General features: G+C 39.9%; 3 protein-coding genes across 5 annotated transcripts; 2 read left to right on the forward strand and 1 right to left on the reverse strand.

Annotated features, from left to right (window-relative positions):
- The first annotated feature begins 2 nt into the window (after positions 1–2).
- Positions 3–5,938, forward strand: LOC141803818 (outer dense fiber protein 2-like). 3 transcript variants are annotated; one of them, XM_074687831.1, is made up of 17 exons: positions 3–79; positions 399–570; positions 665–791; positions 916–1,047; positions 1,125–1,199; positions 1,339–1,410; positions 1,495–1,611; positions 1,715–1,900; positions 1,986–2,095; positions 2,183–2,318; positions 2,528–2,638; positions 2,877–2,981; positions 3,139–3,297; positions 3,656–3,756; positions 3,837–3,999; positions 4,202–4,327; positions 4,418–5,938. In XM_074687831.1, exons 2-17 carry the CDS (start codon positions 407–409, stop codon positions 4,589–4,591), a joined length of 2,058 nt encoding a protein of 685 aa, XP_074543932.1. In that variant the 5' UTR covers positions 3–79; positions 399–406; the 3' UTR covers positions 4,592–5,938. The 3 variants fall into 3 exon arrangements, with proteins under 3 accessions (XP_074543932.1, XP_074543934.1, XP_074543933.1); XM_074687832.1 differs by having other exon boundaries at positions 64–182; XM_074687833.1 differs by lacking the exon at positions 3,139–3,297.
- A 760-nt stretch (positions 5,939–6,698) lies between these two features.
- On the reverse strand, positions 6,699–8,623 carry LOC141804546 (CCN family member 1-like). The gene is made up of 5 exons (XM_074689018.1): positions 8,444–8,623; positions 8,142–8,355; positions 7,688–8,038; positions 7,382–7,587; positions 6,699–7,270 (listed from the first exon to the last, which is right to left on the reverse strand). The coding sequence occupies exons 1-5, from the start codon at positions 8,483–8,485 to the stop codon at positions 6,968–6,970; spliced, it is 1,116 nt and encodes a 371-aa protein (XP_074545119.1). The 5' UTR covers positions 8,486–8,623; the 3' UTR covers positions 6,699–6,967.
- Positions 8,624–13,016: 4,393 nt separating this feature from the next.
- bcl10 (BCL10 immune signaling adaptor) lies at positions 13,017–15,885 on the forward strand. Its single transcript, XM_074689014.1, has 3 exons — positions 13,017–13,449; positions 14,070–14,358; positions 14,446–15,885. The coding sequence occupies exons 1-3, from the start codon at positions 13,399–13,401 to the stop codon at positions 14,859–14,861; spliced, it is 756 nt and encodes a 251-aa protein (XP_074545115.1). The 5' UTR covers positions 13,017–13,398; the 3' UTR covers positions 14,862–15,885.
- Positions 15,886–16,492: the final 607 nt, after the last annotated feature.

The following is a 16,492-nucleotide window of genomic DNA, read 5'->3' on the forward strand; positions in this document are numbered from 1 at the left end:
TTGACCAATCGTGGTGATCCGCTAAGAGGGGGCTCTTCAGTTTTGAGTGGCGTTGCTCGCCAACCGACAATCCGAAAGTGTGAGTAGGGTTTTTCATATTAAATGGCATTTTCGACCCCGGATTGCTTATTTAAGCTCCGATAACCCAAAAGTACAGTCGCCTGTTTTTTCTTGGAGAGTTAGTAAGTGCTGACTTTCGTAAGCGTAACGAAGCTTAACCTCCACTTGTCTTTATAGTGTCATTTGTGTTGCTATGGAGTAAGGTCACATAGCTTGCATGGCAACTTTGTCTTTCTTATTCAATAATGATCAACAGAAAATGTTACACATAAGTTATGGGTTGTTTAAGCCTACTGCGACCTCACTCCTTCCTCTTATCTGTATGTTGCTTTCATCAGGAGTGGGTATGTCTCCAGAGGATGAACTCCAGAGCCCTCCTCTTGGTTTCGGCTCTGAAAGGGGAGATGTTGCTCTGAGCTGTGCTGATCTTGCTACCTCCCAGGAGCCAGGGAGCAGGACCAGAGCCCGCAGTTGTGTCCAAACAAGAGCCTCAGAGGCTGACATCATCTGGTGAGAGACCCTTTGATGTATAAGCATCAGACTTACAGCCTAACTGTTTTCTTCCTGTTTTAATTATTTTTTTCTGTATTATTTATTCATTCAGCAATGAAGACCTTAACATGGATGGAAAAAACAGTCTCCTAAAAATATTAACAGATGCAGAAGCAGCTGCCAACTCTGCTGCCATACAACTTGTGTCTTTCAGAGATGCCATGGAAGATGATTATGCTGTAGGTTTTATTTTATTTTCATATTTTGGGTGTTTTCATGTATTGTGTTATTTTCAAACAAACATTTGGATTAATTTTTGCATTAATTGAGGACAAGTTTGACTTTAATTTTTATTGAATAAAGGTTTCAAAACAGTCCTCCTTCGACAAGCGCAGAATTACTCAACAGAGAAGAATTTTGCTGGAGAAGCTGGAGGACTTTAGAAGAATAAATAAGTCTGTGCGACAGAAACTTAAACATCTCCAAGATGCAGAGGTTGGTAAGAATCCTTCTTTTTCTTACCTAAAGCTGTCCATAATTTCTATTCGATGAACAATGTCTTTTTTACGCAGGTTCAGCGACCTAATGCTGACCACCAAATAGACACTTTATTGAAGAAGATCTCACAGGCTGAGAGTGAAAATGAGGTGAGTGTTGAACTACAGGTAATAACTGGATTTAAGATCTGTACTTAGGTTGTAGTGCTCTGAATTGATATTCAGCCAAAAAAAATTAAATTAAGTCTCATATGGTGTACTGATCACTGGTGCTTGTTTCTTGCTAAAGAATTTAAAAAGAGATTTGATCGAATCAGAGACAAAAGTCGAGAAACTGATGACTCAGCGGAGAGAGGAGCAGGTAAGCACAGAAGAAGATTTCATGTCTGTCTTTCAGAATCATAAGACAGCATTTGAAAGAATGTATCTATAATGCATTTAACAGGAGAACATAAAGAGCGCCGTTCACATTACCAAGTCTGTGGAGGCAACTCGTGCTCACCTGCAGGGGCAGCTGCGCAACAAGGAAGCTGAGAATAATCGTCTGACTGTGCAACTACGGGTAAAAATGCCTTGATAATCTACTTTCTACTTACTTAGGAGCAATTTTCGGGCAAACTTTTAATAAACTGGACTTTATTTGTGCTTTGCTTGTGTTTTTTTAGACTTTGGAGAGAACCCTGATGCAGCAGAAGATGGAGATTGATGATTTGAAAGGCTCCATCACATCACTCACTAATAAGGCAGCACAAGACAAGGAATGTCTTAAAAAAGCTACAAGGGCACAGAAACTGAGAGCTGAGAGATTTGAAGCTGCTATTGAGAAATGCTATGCACAGCTGAGAGAAAAGGTAAGAGGTCAGATTTGGTTCCAACAAAAGGTGTCTTAAGATCTTGCTTTGAATTTTTCCTTTTTTTGTATTGTTGTGTTTACAGGATGCTGAGCTGGCCAATGCCCGCTCAGAAAGAGACTCCAGGAGGACACAAAAGGAGCAGATGACAGATGAGAAAAACAAACTTTTAGCTCATACAGAGTTGCTAAAAAGGTTGGTCATTTCTTACTTACAACAAAAAGTAGAAAAGTGGAATTCACTTTTTTGCTAATGAGTTTTAAATGTGTCTTATCCATTAAGCCAAATTGCAGACCTGACAGCAAGGCAGCAGAAAGAGAAGGATGAGCTGAGCGCAGCCAATGACAAAGTGATGCAGCGGGTTGAAAAACTCAGTGCTGAAAACGGAGAGCTCAGCGTCAATAATGCAACACTCAAGGTACCAGATGTCAAACAGCATCCCTGAGGGAATCATTACTGTGAAACCTCGCTACGTGAATATGTTGTTCATAATTGCTCATTCAGCCGGTCATTAATCCGCAGGCAGCAAACAAATAAACATCCATCCTCATTTGTTGATTCATCAGAAGGAAGTCTGAAACAGTCTCTGTGATTTGGGAAACGATTCTCACGTTGGTGTGATTGCAGGCATCAATCGCTCAGTTGGAGCAGCAGCTGGCTGATTTTGAGTCGGCGCTGATAGAGGAGAAGATTTTGTCTGAGGAGAGGAAACATCAAGCTGAAAAGTGCCAACTTCAGGTTTGATTCTGCTCCTTCACACTTTTTAGAGCTCATACAGGGAGATTGGGGTTTCTCTGTCAACAAAAACTTCTGCAATCAGCAAAAAGTTCTGGTGTACCAATAATCTGATTTCCAAAAACAGCTGAACATTGGACATATGATACGATATGAATGATCATGTTTGATACTGAGTAGTCATACACACTTGTTAATGAAGGACACAGCAGGTTTTGGTTTACTGTTTTGTGTTTTCCAGGCTGCTGAGCTTCAAGCTGAAGTCGAGGATCTAAGGATGAAATATGCAAATCTTTTACGAGAGACAGAGGAAACTCTAGATGGAAAAGATACAGAGGTTGAGAAGGTAATATCCTCCTGATTCAAATATATTTTGATAACTAACAGGAGTTATAAAGATAAACCGTCTGTACACTCAACACATCTGTTTTAAAGATGTGACAAATGTCTGGCCTCATATTTTATGTATTCCCCCCACACGTCTGCTGCCCTGTGGAGCCCAGGTGAGGCAGGAACTGCAGAGGCGTGTGGAGGAGCTCAAGTCCTTTCCTGAGTTACTGAGCTCAGCTGAGCAGAGTCTCTTCGAGTGCCAGGAGAGCCTGCGACGCTCGGAAAGGAAGTGCTCAGAAAAGTCAGAGTCCGTTAGGCAACTGCAGGTTAAGGTGTGCGATGTGAGGAGTCCGAGAATGTCCAAGAGTCAACATTTATCCTACACCTGATCACAGTAGTGTCATGTGATGTGTCTGTTGTTGTGATCCTGGTCCTGCAGTGAGATGAGGTTGAAACCATTCTAACATACGGACCCATTCATATTTGTGTTTTGTGCTGTGAGAGTCCCTTTTCCATCATCAACATGTTTGCATCAATGTTGATGTTCTGTCAGCTTTGTGTTTGCAAGATTGGTCTAAAAAACCTTGTTTGGACTTTTAATCTCTAGTTTTGCGTGTGATTTGGAATCTGTTTTTCTCTGCTCACTTTAAATTCAGGTGATTCTGAATTTATCACTTTTCACAAAAACAGATGGAAAGTCAGACAAAACTGCTGTCATCATCTGTTGAAATGAAGGACTCCATTCATGAAGCCAATTTACAACTTCAGGAGACCGTCAGCTCAGTCCAAAAGTAAGGCTTCCTCTTAAACTAGTGTCAGGTTTCTGTTTTTAAAACAGTCTCAAACTTAGGGTTTTAAAATGAGTCCACAGGAAGATGGAGAAGCTGCAGCAGGAGAACCTGGAGCTGGTCCGCAGACTGGCAGCTCAGGAGGAGGCTCTCAGCTACAGTAACCGTCAGCTGGATCAGCGCACGTCAGAGAGTCAGGCCCTCAGTCGGCAGCTGGAGGCAGCTTTATCAGACGTCAGACAACAGGTGAGGCAACACACCAGCAGAGAAAGATACATAACAATAAATTGTAACTATGCACACTCTTAGAGGTCTTATTTGTATTTAAGCTGTGATATTTCTGCAAAATAAAGTTTCTAAACCGCTTTTGGCACTCTGTTTCCAGTGACTCTTTGTGTTTTCAGTTTGTACTGATAAACTGATGGGTTTTACTTTTCCTCTTGTCCAGGTTAATAAAGTCAAATACCAAGCTGTTTCCAGAGAAGAGGCTCTTCAGACCAAAATACTGGAGCTGGAAGCTGAAAAGAGCAGAAGGGATAATGAGCTGCGGCTTCTTCGCCAGAAAAAGATCACTGTAAGTCTGCAGCTGTTGTTGATGCCACGGATCAGACTCAAATAGCTGGATGATAAGTTTGTATCTTTTCATCTGTATCTTTATCTTTAGGCGGAGAAACAGTTTGAGGTGCGTCTGAAGGACCTGCAGCACAGCCTCGACCAATCAGAGAGCCACAAACAGAGCATCCAGAACTATGTGGACTTCCTGAAGAACTCATACACAACAATGTTTGACGAGGGGCTGCAGACCACAACTTTTGGATCATCATATTTTCTTAAGTGATGACAGGTGTATGTGCCTTTATTTTAGTTTATTTATTTATTTTATTTATTTATGAATTGCTGTTGAATCCTAATTTTAAAGAAAGGAGGTAGAATCTTAGAGAGCATGGGATGGTTTTTCTCTGTAATTGGATATCTCCTGTGCTGCTCTGCAGTTCACTGAGGATTAAGAGGCTTCAGGAAGTCTGACATTGTGCAAGTGGTTCTGATGACCATTTTTCACTCATGTGACTGGATATTGGTGCCGTGGGGAATTTTTCCCATGAGACACATAAAGCAGCGTCACACATTTTGAGCAGGGAAATTTTAACTTGGTTTGTTGAGTACAGCCAGGTTTCTGATTTTGACAGTCTGTGGAATCATTTACATACTTTGTGTGACTTAGGAAGCCATAACTTAAAGCCCCTCTTATCATATCAATAAAACACTAGTAATCTGTGCAATTAAATATAAGTATAATCTGCTTTTTATTGCATTAAAAAAGATCTAAATTAGAGACTTTTGTTTTGAAACTGCTAGTCAAAAGTATCTGGAGATGTTTTCCTGGGCTACGAGTATTTTTAAAAACAATTTAATGTTCATTTCTGGTGTTTCATAACCATTTAATAAGCCCAAGAAGTAGAGCAAGCGTCCCCCAGCATCAGAATACAATGTCCCACTAGGTGGAGCTCTTTTATTAGTCATGTTGTTAACCTTAGAGGTCTTAGAAAGAATACTAAGTTGGTCTACAATTTTGAAGGTGACTGGTGCCACTTCTGATCATTTGAAACTGCACACTCACAGCTGAACTAACTGTAACACAACAGCAGTAGTGCTTACAAATTTTGTCCTTGCATATGTCAAATCAAACAGGTAGAATACACTTTTGTGGCATTTTTTGTGAAATAATTCAGCTCTGCTTTGTGTCGTGATAATTGTTTCACAGTGCGTGATGCTGGAGATGGGAAATTAGATATGAAAACGATTTTCTCAGGATCTTAATGTCACTGACGTCCTGTGGGTGCTCAGACCTATGATGTCTGTTTCTGTTGTGATAGAAAACCTTTGATTATTTAATGTGTTTATGTTCTGATTTTTCAGCTGGACTGAGATCAGTGATGCTGCAGACCAATTGTTGAGCTAAAGCCTGCAGGGTTGTAAACATAATAAATGAATTACATGCTCCTCTGGGAGATTTCCAAACCACTTTAAGCTCTGCTGCTGTTTTGCTCTTGTACTTTTCTGATTAAAGCTTTATAAAAGAGAGTGCAGGTATCTGCTGCAGCATGATTTCAAATGCTGTACTTTTTGTTCTGTGGCTGTTTCTTTGTGGTCTCTCTCTGAATCTACAATAATAAAGTCTCCTATAAGTCCAGACCTGCGTCCAGACTCTGATGTGGACAGACTCCCTCTGGGTGAGCTCTGCTCCTCTAAAGTTCTCAGACACAAAGCTCTATTGTGCTCTCTGTCAGGGGATTGAAGCATTTCATCTCTGCGTGCGTCACCCCCTCTTTTTCCCCTTTTTTTCCTTCTTCCTGTTCACTCTTGCTCTTGACCTTTTATGTAATTCCTTGTGTAGTTAACTCCTAAAAGATGCATTTGAATAAAGTCTAGAATCAATAATGTGACACTAATTTACAAGAATTCAAAGCTTCTTCTTGTACCCTATAACCTGCCTTTAGCATCTGTCCAACATCAGGAGAAGCCTCTGAGCTTTACATTAAACTGATTCCTTAAAAGATTCAGTGACGTGTAGCTTCTCTGAAGCAGGTCAGCCAGACATAGGTGTGACAGTACAGCTCATTTCCAACCAAACAGCGTCAGAACAGATCCCTCGACATTGCTTCACACTACTACAAGCCCAAAACCCGAGGCTTGTCTGCCAGAATTATTAGAAAATGACACTTATTGTGTCTTTATTATGTTGAAATGCTGAGAATTTGACACAAAAAAACAAAATATTAGACATTTCAAGTTTCTGTGAAGTTTATTTTCAGTCACTGGTCAAAATCCACGTGTTGAGTTCAAAACAATATCATTGTACAGTATTTTATGGTTAATTTATCTATAACCTGGAACATCAACTATAAACAAAATTAATCAGTAAACCAATAGGGCGACACATGTAATGACTGATTTATTAGCTGCCATAGTCATTTCAATGATGTCTTGTCCAAAGAGGCTTAAATATGTGGAGTACACTTGAATTAAAATGAAACAAACAAAATTTGGATTAATTAGAAAAATAAACAGATTTTTTAAATGTGAGGAATTGTGCTTCAAAGGAAGCAGATCACATGGCTCCAGTTATATGAAGCAGAATGATAAAACACATTATTCAGGATTCCACCAGGCACCCTAAAATTGGTAAAACCATCTTCATCCACTTCTTTCCCCCTCAAATTTTCAGTTTGTAGACATCATTCAAAAGCCTTTTGCGGTGACTTTTCTTTTTGTTGCTGCCGAAACAGTTCCGGTCACACTTGCAGGACTCGATCATCATCACCATCCTGGTGACAGTCACTCCATTCTTGCATCGGAAGTGGACGGGTGAGGTCTGGGTGAGGTGAGGCCTGCAGCATCGCCCATCTGAGCAGGAACTACAGTACCTCGGCAGGAACTTTTTCAAGCTGTGGCAGCTCGCAAAGGAGAGTCTAACTGGACGTCTGGACGTTTCTGTGTGGCTACAGTTCTGACCTCTCTGTAGAGAAAAGACATCCCAAAGATTAGGTTATGGTAAAGATCCCATGTTACAAAATGATTCTAGTATTATTCTTTTATTCTAATTTGACCCTTGAAGTGTGAAACGTACCTTAAGTGTGTTGAAATTCATAAAGCTGCATGGGCGGACCTCACAGATCCGAGTCTCTGTCACCACTTTGCATTGAGTGTTTACGTTGGTCACCCTTGTGGACAGTCCTGTGCCGCAGGATTTGGAGCAGGGTGACCAAGCTGTGGTGTGGGATACACAATTGACTCCTCTGGGTATTGTGCGGCTTGTGTGGTGGCTTTGGAAAGCTGCACAGAGAGAAAACAAAAGGTTCAGATGAAACTGAATGGAAATTGACACATGACTCCTTTAAAATCTTTCACAGTCTGAAAGAATAAAAGTGCTCACCGGGTAAAGACTTTGATTCTCCTCTCCACACTGCAGCCAACTCATTCTCATTGGTCAGCTCATCCTCAGACTTTGTGTCTTTGCTGTGCTTCTTCCTGTGTTTCTTTCCCACAGAACTGTCTGTCTTTTTGTCTTCAGGGCAGATGAGCTGTTCGCAGCACTGTCCTGGGACTTTGACCCGCCTCGGCTTGGCACAGGCCTGTTTGGACAAGGTGAGCTCACGTGGGCACAGAGAGACGCATCCCACTGCACCATCCATGCAAGTGCACTGGTGTTTGCAGTTTGGACGGAAGATTTCCCCATTCTGGTAAATCTTGTTGTTGTACTCACATGTTCTTCCATCTGATTTGGCTGTTTTCGAGAAAATACACAGAGGTGAGATTGAAATAATGAAGACATACTGCGAGTGAAGTCCCTATAAGCAGGTAACAGATAAGAAAAAAGGGATTTGTACCTCGACAGATGCCCTTAGCGGAGTCGTATCCCCCTCCAAAGTTGCACTCCAGTCCCTTTGTGTGATCACATGGCTGAGTTCTGCTGCAGTCTTCAAAGAGCTGCCGTGCACAAACCTTACAGCATCCACAGGCATCCGGCATGAGACCAACTCCTGATACACATGTGGGGGTGTCAGGGGGACACTGGCAGTCCTTTGGGCATGAAGCTGACACCTAAGAACAGCACAAAACAGGACACATTTCCAGTATAAAACTTTCTTCTAGTTGAATTGGAAACGTATGAATAAACAGATTTGCTCACCGTGACAGTGCAGAGGATAAAAACCACCCAGACTTTCCACATCTTAAGGACTCTACCATAAACCAGACCTTGCAGTGGGTTCACAGGTAGTTGCTCTTCTTATTTTGGAGTCCCAATCCTCTTTTATAGACCGACCCTGTGAAGAACTGACGTAGACTAAGGCTGAAGAGGTGTCCCAAAACTATGAGAGGAATGCTTCTACACGCGTCCTCCCATAAGCTCATAAGAAGGCCCCCCTCCCTCCCTCTCTGCCCTCGTCTCTCTTACTGAGCCAAGAACCACCCAGTCTGTCTCACTCCCATTCTTTCAGGGCTTTCATTATCTTTTTTATATCAACCATGAAGCAAAAATAGAAGTGTACTTTCAAAACATGCAGTGTGTGCATTTCTGATTTTTTGTTCGTTATCAAGTATCAAAATTAAAGAAATCCTTTTCTATTCTGCTTGATACATTCATGCTGTTGTTTTTGTTTTTTAACAGTTCTTCTTTAGGTAAGGTCTCTCTTCATCTTTGTGCAACCTGACCTGTTGAATTAAAGGTGGGAAGAGACTACTGTTTAATCATGGTTATGTAATGTTATATAAAGAGGGCACATTTAGACATGATACCAGAAATATTTCATCATCAGCCTTATGCATGTGTGAGCAGCCCCGCAAAGACATTCAACATCAGGGCACCACAAGTCCTGACATAAATATTGAAGAGAAGCTACATACTTCTATGAGCTACTGAATTTCTATCTCAGATGAAGCAGTGTTTAGACTGCTGCAGATGTCTGTGATCGGTGTTTGGACTTCCGAACCTCACTGGTGTTAAAAGTCACAGATGAAATTCCTTTCTGTCACCTGTGGGTGTGGATGGATCAGAGTTTGTTTGACTTAAATATTTCAAGAAAGGGATGAGAGCTTCTTGGAATGCTTGAGCCCTAGAAATCCTTTGTTTGGTCTGAATAAGAGTGCCTAGAATGAGAAACACACCAAAAGAAGAAGAAAGAGAGACTAAAACTTAAGCAGTGCCTGGAGCAACATTCCTCTCAGGATGAACAGTGAGTGTTTCTTTGAAATAGCTGCCAGGATAAAAAGCATCCTCTTCAATCCACATCAAAGGACAATGGTAGATATCAGGGAAGACATGCCTTTCCTTTCATTATAACCTGTGAGAACAAGAGGCTGAGACTGGCACGGCCTCCTTCTTATCTAACTGAGGTTACAAGGGCCAGCTTGAACCAGAGCCAGCTCAGGCAGATGAAGAGTGAACAAGTGAGCCGGGCTGCGGGCTCCCGGCTAGAAAAAGATGTGCTGTGGTGTGGAGTGCAGCCTTTTCACTGCAGAGGTGTGACATAAAGAATTTGCAGAACTATGTTAAGTATAAGAAACAGAAAAATATACAGTGTATGTCAGGCTGCAGCTGGAGAACTTGGAGGAGTTATAGTTGCACGTTAAACTGACCAGTTTAACAATTTTATGCTCAAGATGTTTCTGGAAACACTTTGTCCTATTCCTGCAGAGCACTGTGTGAAAGTGTGCAAATTATATGGGCCTATTAATGGAAGTGTAAAACTATTAAACCATTCCAAAGACAAATTCTTTTGCATTTCATTTATAAAATCATAAAATTGTATTTATTATTTTTCTGGCAACTTGACTATTTATTGTCAACTTGGTTATCAGAAAACGTTTGCATTTATTTTTGTGGGGTCAGCCCTATTTCTGGAATATTTTCCAAAATTAATTCTTGTGCACTACATTTCCCTTCAATTTAAGCCTTATCCCCCCAAAAGATTAATTGTAAGCACGTTATGGAGCCGATGAAAGATGAATGAGTGATTTTATTTTAATCATCAGCCACAGATATTGCCACAACTACATGAAAAAAATGAAATATGCTGGTTAAATAGGGGTTTGGCTGAAGCAGAACTTGCAGATGCCGAATCTTTGATTTTATTTCCTCAAGTCAGCCAAAAAAAAAAAGATAGGAAAAAAAGATTTTGAAAGAAAAAAAATGCGCACAGATACTAGGGAGGCAGCTAACCTGAGCATCTGGTAGGTCTTTAGTTTAGAAAGTGATGAAAATACATGTCGCTCAAAGTCCAGTAAAATGAAAATTAATGTGTTTATAAATTATGTGGTTTCTTCTGAGCCTCTTTCTGTTTCTTATTTCACTTTTTAAACCAGGTATTGTACATAATTTCATTCATAAATTACTGACTAATGAGATTATTCCTTGCACGCTAGCAAGCTTGCTAAACCTCTATTAGCTTGACTAGCTAACAGCTCTCTAGCAAAACTAAGCTACCTTTATTGACTGCAGCTAGGACAGCTTTCTGTAACGTCAGCACAATATCTTAATGTTGTTTTATACTACTTTTGTACGGGATATACAAAGATACACCAAGTTAGAAAGTCATTTTGAGGTTTTAATATTAATAATAGTTCCAGACAGGTCGAAGCTAGCTCTACCTTTAAGTCTTTCTTTGAAGCAAATTTGCTCATTATCAAAAAAAACCTTGAGATGCAGAAACTTATTGGTAGAAATGACGCGGATCAGTGTTTTTCAAACACTCATATTTTACAGAATGTAAAATAATATCACAATTTACCTATTTTATCACTTCCTTTCAACCAGATGTCAGTCTCTCATGATCATAAAGCAATTATGGAGATGTTTAACCTTTCATGTCAACATTATGTCACATTTATCTGTCATTGAGATAAACTCATCAGGGACACCAGGCTGTACCTTTTTCATCCACAGTCAGATACACAAACTCAAAACTGAGCAAAATTCCACCCAAACTGATGGGGTATGATACGTGGATCACATGGGATGGGATCGGGGGGATGGATGGGCAGAAAGCATGCATTATATAAAGGCAGGAAGAAAATGGCAAAATCTTGGTTTCAAATTGTGTGGAAGAAGTATTGGCTACAGGGAATGGAAAGGCAGTACTACCTTCATTGTGGTCCTCAGTGTAAAACCACACAGGATCTGGGTTCAGCTTGTTTTGGCTCTTACGTGAGAGCTGGTTGAACGCTGTGGACTGGAATATCTATAGGAGCTATACAGATTTGATCACAAATCCAGTACATTACATCACTTCTATAAACATTTCACCTTTTCTGTCTCTTTTTCACGAGGCCACTCATGAGATAGAACACTGGGTTCATCTGAATCTTTCACTGCTGAATTGACATTATTTACGGGCTACTGCTCTCTGTTGTTTGTGTGAATAATAATGAGTTTTTTGTAACAACGAGGGCATGAAGAGGGCAGTTTCTGTGGAGTTTGGAATCAAATACTTGTTTCTTGGTTGAAGAAAAGAGGCTCATCCTGAAACAGTTTGCCCTTTCAGCACCTGACATTTAAAGGGCATCTTTCTGTAGCACTTCTCCTCCAGAAATAGCTGGGATGTAACAGGAGTCAAGCAGTTTTTGGGCCTGTTTTCCACTCAATTCTAAATCATTGCAATAACACAGACAAAAAGAGAAACATTTTGGCATTAATAATATGACCTGCACATTTAACTGCTTAACGTTTTTCAGCAACACATTGCAGAACATGATAAAACAGGCCTGACAACAACCTCCTCTGGGATCTCTTAAGAAGACCGGAGAACTTGGAGAATCTTGATTATAGGGATATTTAATTTTCACTTGCGTTCACCTGTGTATTGACAATTTACTATTAATCATATGTTTACTGAGATGTTATTTTGGTTCCTCTTGTGTAGTGTATTTTATGATGCAGGTGTGAGGGCACTTTGTTCTCTATCCTTAAGTTTACACCTACAAAATGATGTATCTGGTTCAAACCTCTAAAATCCCATTCTGTCTGATTCAGTTAACAAACAGTAGTTCTAACGCACACTGAAGTAAGAGTAAGTATGTTGACAAAAGCAACATTGGGATGTGTAGCCTATAATTGTAAATAATAATAATAAAAAACTTAGGTTAATTGAATACATTGGACATTTTAAGTGGATATAGTCATTTTACAAAAATATTCTGTTTATGAAATATGATGCAAATATGAAAAATAGCTGACAGACTCCTGTTGATAGTAAACTAAATCAAAATTTTGTAGATATACCACTCCGAAAAAAAAAAATATTGCATTAAAAATAATGCAAAAAGTATGTTATTATTTATGAGAATTTTAGTGCTTGGTTTCCAGCTTAAAAAACGAATACAAGTCCCTGTTAAGCACACTCTTGCACGTTTTTTTTTTTTTTTTTTTTTTACTTATTACAGCTAATAAAACCACTGTTTGGGGTAAGAGAACAACTTCTGCACGCTGGCTTGAACCATTAAGCCTAAACCCTGAGAGCATTAAGAAGTTTTGTTTTTTCAATGGTTTGACAGAAGGTAGGAAAAATGCCTATCAGAAATATTTTAAAAGTGCTTTATTTGCTCATTAAAATAGCATTTTACCTGCAGTGTTATTACGTAAGTCCCAAGCTTCCTCTGTAATTTGGAAAACTTGAGTGCTCAAGCATTAACAGGTCCAACAGCTCCGCTCAGTGGACACACTGGAAACTGCAAGTCACCTGAACCTTAAGTATTCTTGTAAACAATCAAGAATGACTCACTCAACAGGAGAAAAGTTTGTTAAACGTTTCTCAGTTTTTCTCTAACGTTTTACCTGATATGTAGATTTTTTTCCACAGTGTTTACCTCCGGAGTGTGACCGTGCCTACGCTTTTCTTCTTCGCTTGTTCTCGTGTCGACGTAAATTTCGACAGTATCAGGAAGTCCGGGGATTGTTGAGGCAGAAAGTTGAATGAACAGTCGGTAGCGTAACTATTGACGATGACTAATGAATTAACTTACTTTTTACTAACCTGAACCTGAGCTACACACGCTTTTACAGTTTTATTTAAAGTGATATTATCTTACCAACGCATACAAGTCATTCTCTACCCGGAACACCTGGATTGTTACTTTACGGGTGAGGGGATGGATGTTCCTCATCTCACTGAAGATGAAATGGCAGAGATTAAAAAAGACGTGAGTAAGAAACTCTTTTTTGGCCTCAAAAAGGATAACCACTCAAGTAATGTTAATACATAAAGAACAATACATAGTAGGTCTATAATGTTGTTGACGCGTTTCTTATTTGTTCCTTGTTTGACATCAGGGCCTGTTAAAGAGGGAAATTCCCCAAACCACTTCTCTGTGACCACACTGACACAAATCTTCCATAGTATTTAGAAACCTGGTATTTTTGGCATGCCAGGTTTTGAGTGCATTGTTTTGCAAAGAAAAGGGTGTGTGTGCTCAGTTTTTATTAGAAAAAAAGAAATAGGAGTTAAGGACTATGTTATAAAGTGAGCAGAAGAAGTTTGGGTTATTCAGCAGATTTAAGAACACCTGCTGAAGGTTTTAGTTAATAGTCTCTACTGCTGTAAATTTTGCTGAGATTTTCATCTGTAAGAAAAAACTTCCTGGCCTACAAGGTGGGTTGAGGAAAAAGTCAATAGAAGAAGTGACAGATTTGCAAAGAGACTAGGCCAAAATACTTACAAGCTGCGTTTTTTTTATAGTTTAGTGAACCACTCATTTACAGGGTATTTATGACTCAATTTGTAATTCTTTACTCCCTCTACATGGCCACTGTGGATGTCCAGGTGCTGACCAGGCTGCGGCACTACCTCTGCGACAAGATCCGAGCTGAACGCCACCTGGACTTCCTGCGTGCCCGCAGGATCCTAACACGAGATGATGCAGAAGAAATCAGCTGCAGGACAACACAGACCAAAAGGACAGCCATGCTGTTAGACATACTTGCTGAGAATCCACGTGGCCTGGACGCACTGACTGACTCCATCCGGGAGATGCGTTCACAAAACTTCATCATTACCAAAATCACAGATGAAGTGCAGAAGGTCAAAAATGAGAAGATTGAGTCTCTCAAAGGTCAGTGTGTTGAGTCTTGATGGTGAAATTTTGTTTGACATCAGTTGTGTTGAGTTGCTGTCATTTAACTTTCCTTTCATTGTGCAGTGGAAGCTTCTAGTTCCTCATCAGATAGCGGTCTTAGCCTCCCAAGCAGAACCAGTGACCTCCCTACATCGTTCTCGACCAACTCTACCATGCTCTTCCACCCTGATGGAGAACGAAGCTGTTCTACCTCCGACACATCAGCCTCACTAAATCTCCCATCGCTGCAGAAAAGCTGTGACATATCGCCAGGGGATTGTGTTAGCATTGCCGCAGTTTCCTCCACCACCACCACCTCCTCTAGCCTGCCAAGACCTGGAGACCCTGGTGCACCTCCTCTACCAGATGACGTAATGGTTGAATCCCCTTCTAACATAGATGCTGCAGCGCAAGGATGCACCAGTACCGGAGGAGACCCTAACTTCCAGCCGCTTCGGTCACGCTCACTCACTCCAACATCTCACAGAAGCATTTTCTAATTCTTCATCTCAAAAAGACAGTTCATGTGTAGTCACTGGGTTTAACAAGCATTATCTGCTCAACTGAAGCCTCTACTTTTGTTCTTTCAATAAACAGACGATTAGTAAGAGTTGCAGCTCATTGCAGCTCGGTCTAATCATCATTTATTGACTGTTTTAGTTTCTTTCAAGCAAACTAATTCAAACACCTTGCTGTTTCGTAAAGGGGAGGATGTGCTGCTTGTTTTTGTCATTCATCATAGTAAAACGTAGCGTCTTAGGGTTTTGTACTGCTGGTCAGACAGAGGAAGAAATTTAAAGAAACCACTTTTTTCACATTTATTGACAGACCAAACTTAAGTAACCTCTAAACTATCAGTGGGTGCAACAAAGTAAAACTGCTTCTTAACATATCCCTTGGTCTGAAAGGAGAATACAAATGTGTAGCCATAGATTAAAAAAAAAAAAAAAGGCCAAAATCATGTCTCAGTAAATATGTTTAGATGTCTATCTAGTGCTTTTCTATCAAAGATTTTTGATGAGACATATTTCATGAATTTTACATCATAGTTTAAATTATGCTTTGTCTGATTTTCTTAAAGTTAAAGCAAAAATCAGTTTTAAAAGAGAAACAGCTGTGAGGAAGATTTCCAGCTCTGTGTACTTTATTATTTCAAGCTCTCATATTTCAAACGCATACTGGTCTGTATTTATGAAAGTATTGAGGTTTGATACTGTGGTACGGATTTGACTCATCTATATGTTCTTCTCTTGTTCTTTTTCTCTCCATGGTGTGGTTTCTCAATGAACCGCATGCTTGTAAAACATGGCAGCTACACTTCATGTGCTGTGATAAAGTCTTATCCACTGGAACGTCTACTTGGAGGATGCTGCCTTGGTTTGTCTCAGCAGCTGAGTTTTAGCAAAGATTTCACTACAGAATTCTTGAATAAGAAAATGTGAAATACAAACTATAACCTGCTTATTACTGTATGAACTGGTGCACTGGTTATGTACAATAATCAATCACATAACTAAAGGTTTCTGTCTCAACTCAACTTGTGTGTCCTGTTTTTATGTGTGTTATCAGTGTTACCGTCTTGTCAAGATTATGTGTGGAGTCTTTTTTGACACATTAATCAACAAAATCTTCAGACTTTAACTTCAGGTATCAGATCCGTGCAGATTGTCACAGTGACGAATGTTTTGGAAAAACTGGAAAAGCTGAGAATGACGCAGAGTGACTGTCACTGTGGTGAAGTCTGTGTGATGACTGCACGGGCTGGTCTTCATTCAAAGGAGACGCTCTGAGTAAGACTAGTCACTCTTTGGCCAGCTGGTGCGAAACAGGTAATTTATTTATTGTTACTACCAGAATTATTGTATTGTATGATGGAAATGTGTCTTTTTTAATTTCTTGAACTGTTTAAGTGAACATTAATGTCAAAAGAGTATGATTTGCATTGTCAGTTGGCATGCCTCTCACTAAGCTGACATTGTCCTACAAAGATTTTAAAGTTAAAAGTGTATGATATGAAATTGTTTGATATGAAGGTAGTTTAAATCTACCTTTGTTGCCTGCCATATTGTTACTCCTACAAGCCAGCCTAAAACATTGAGCTCCGAGTAAGTTATACAAATGGCTGAAACAC

This window comes from Halichoeres trimaculatus, unplaced genomic scaffold (assembly GCF_033239565.1).
Source record: "Halichoeres trimaculatus isolate MK-OKI-2021-1 unplaced genomic scaffold, fHalTri1.1 fHalTri1_scaffold_15, whole genome shotgun sequence".
Classification (NCBI taxonomy): Eukaryota; Metazoa; Chordata; class Actinopteri; order Labriformes; family Labridae; genus Halichoeres; species Halichoeres trimaculatus.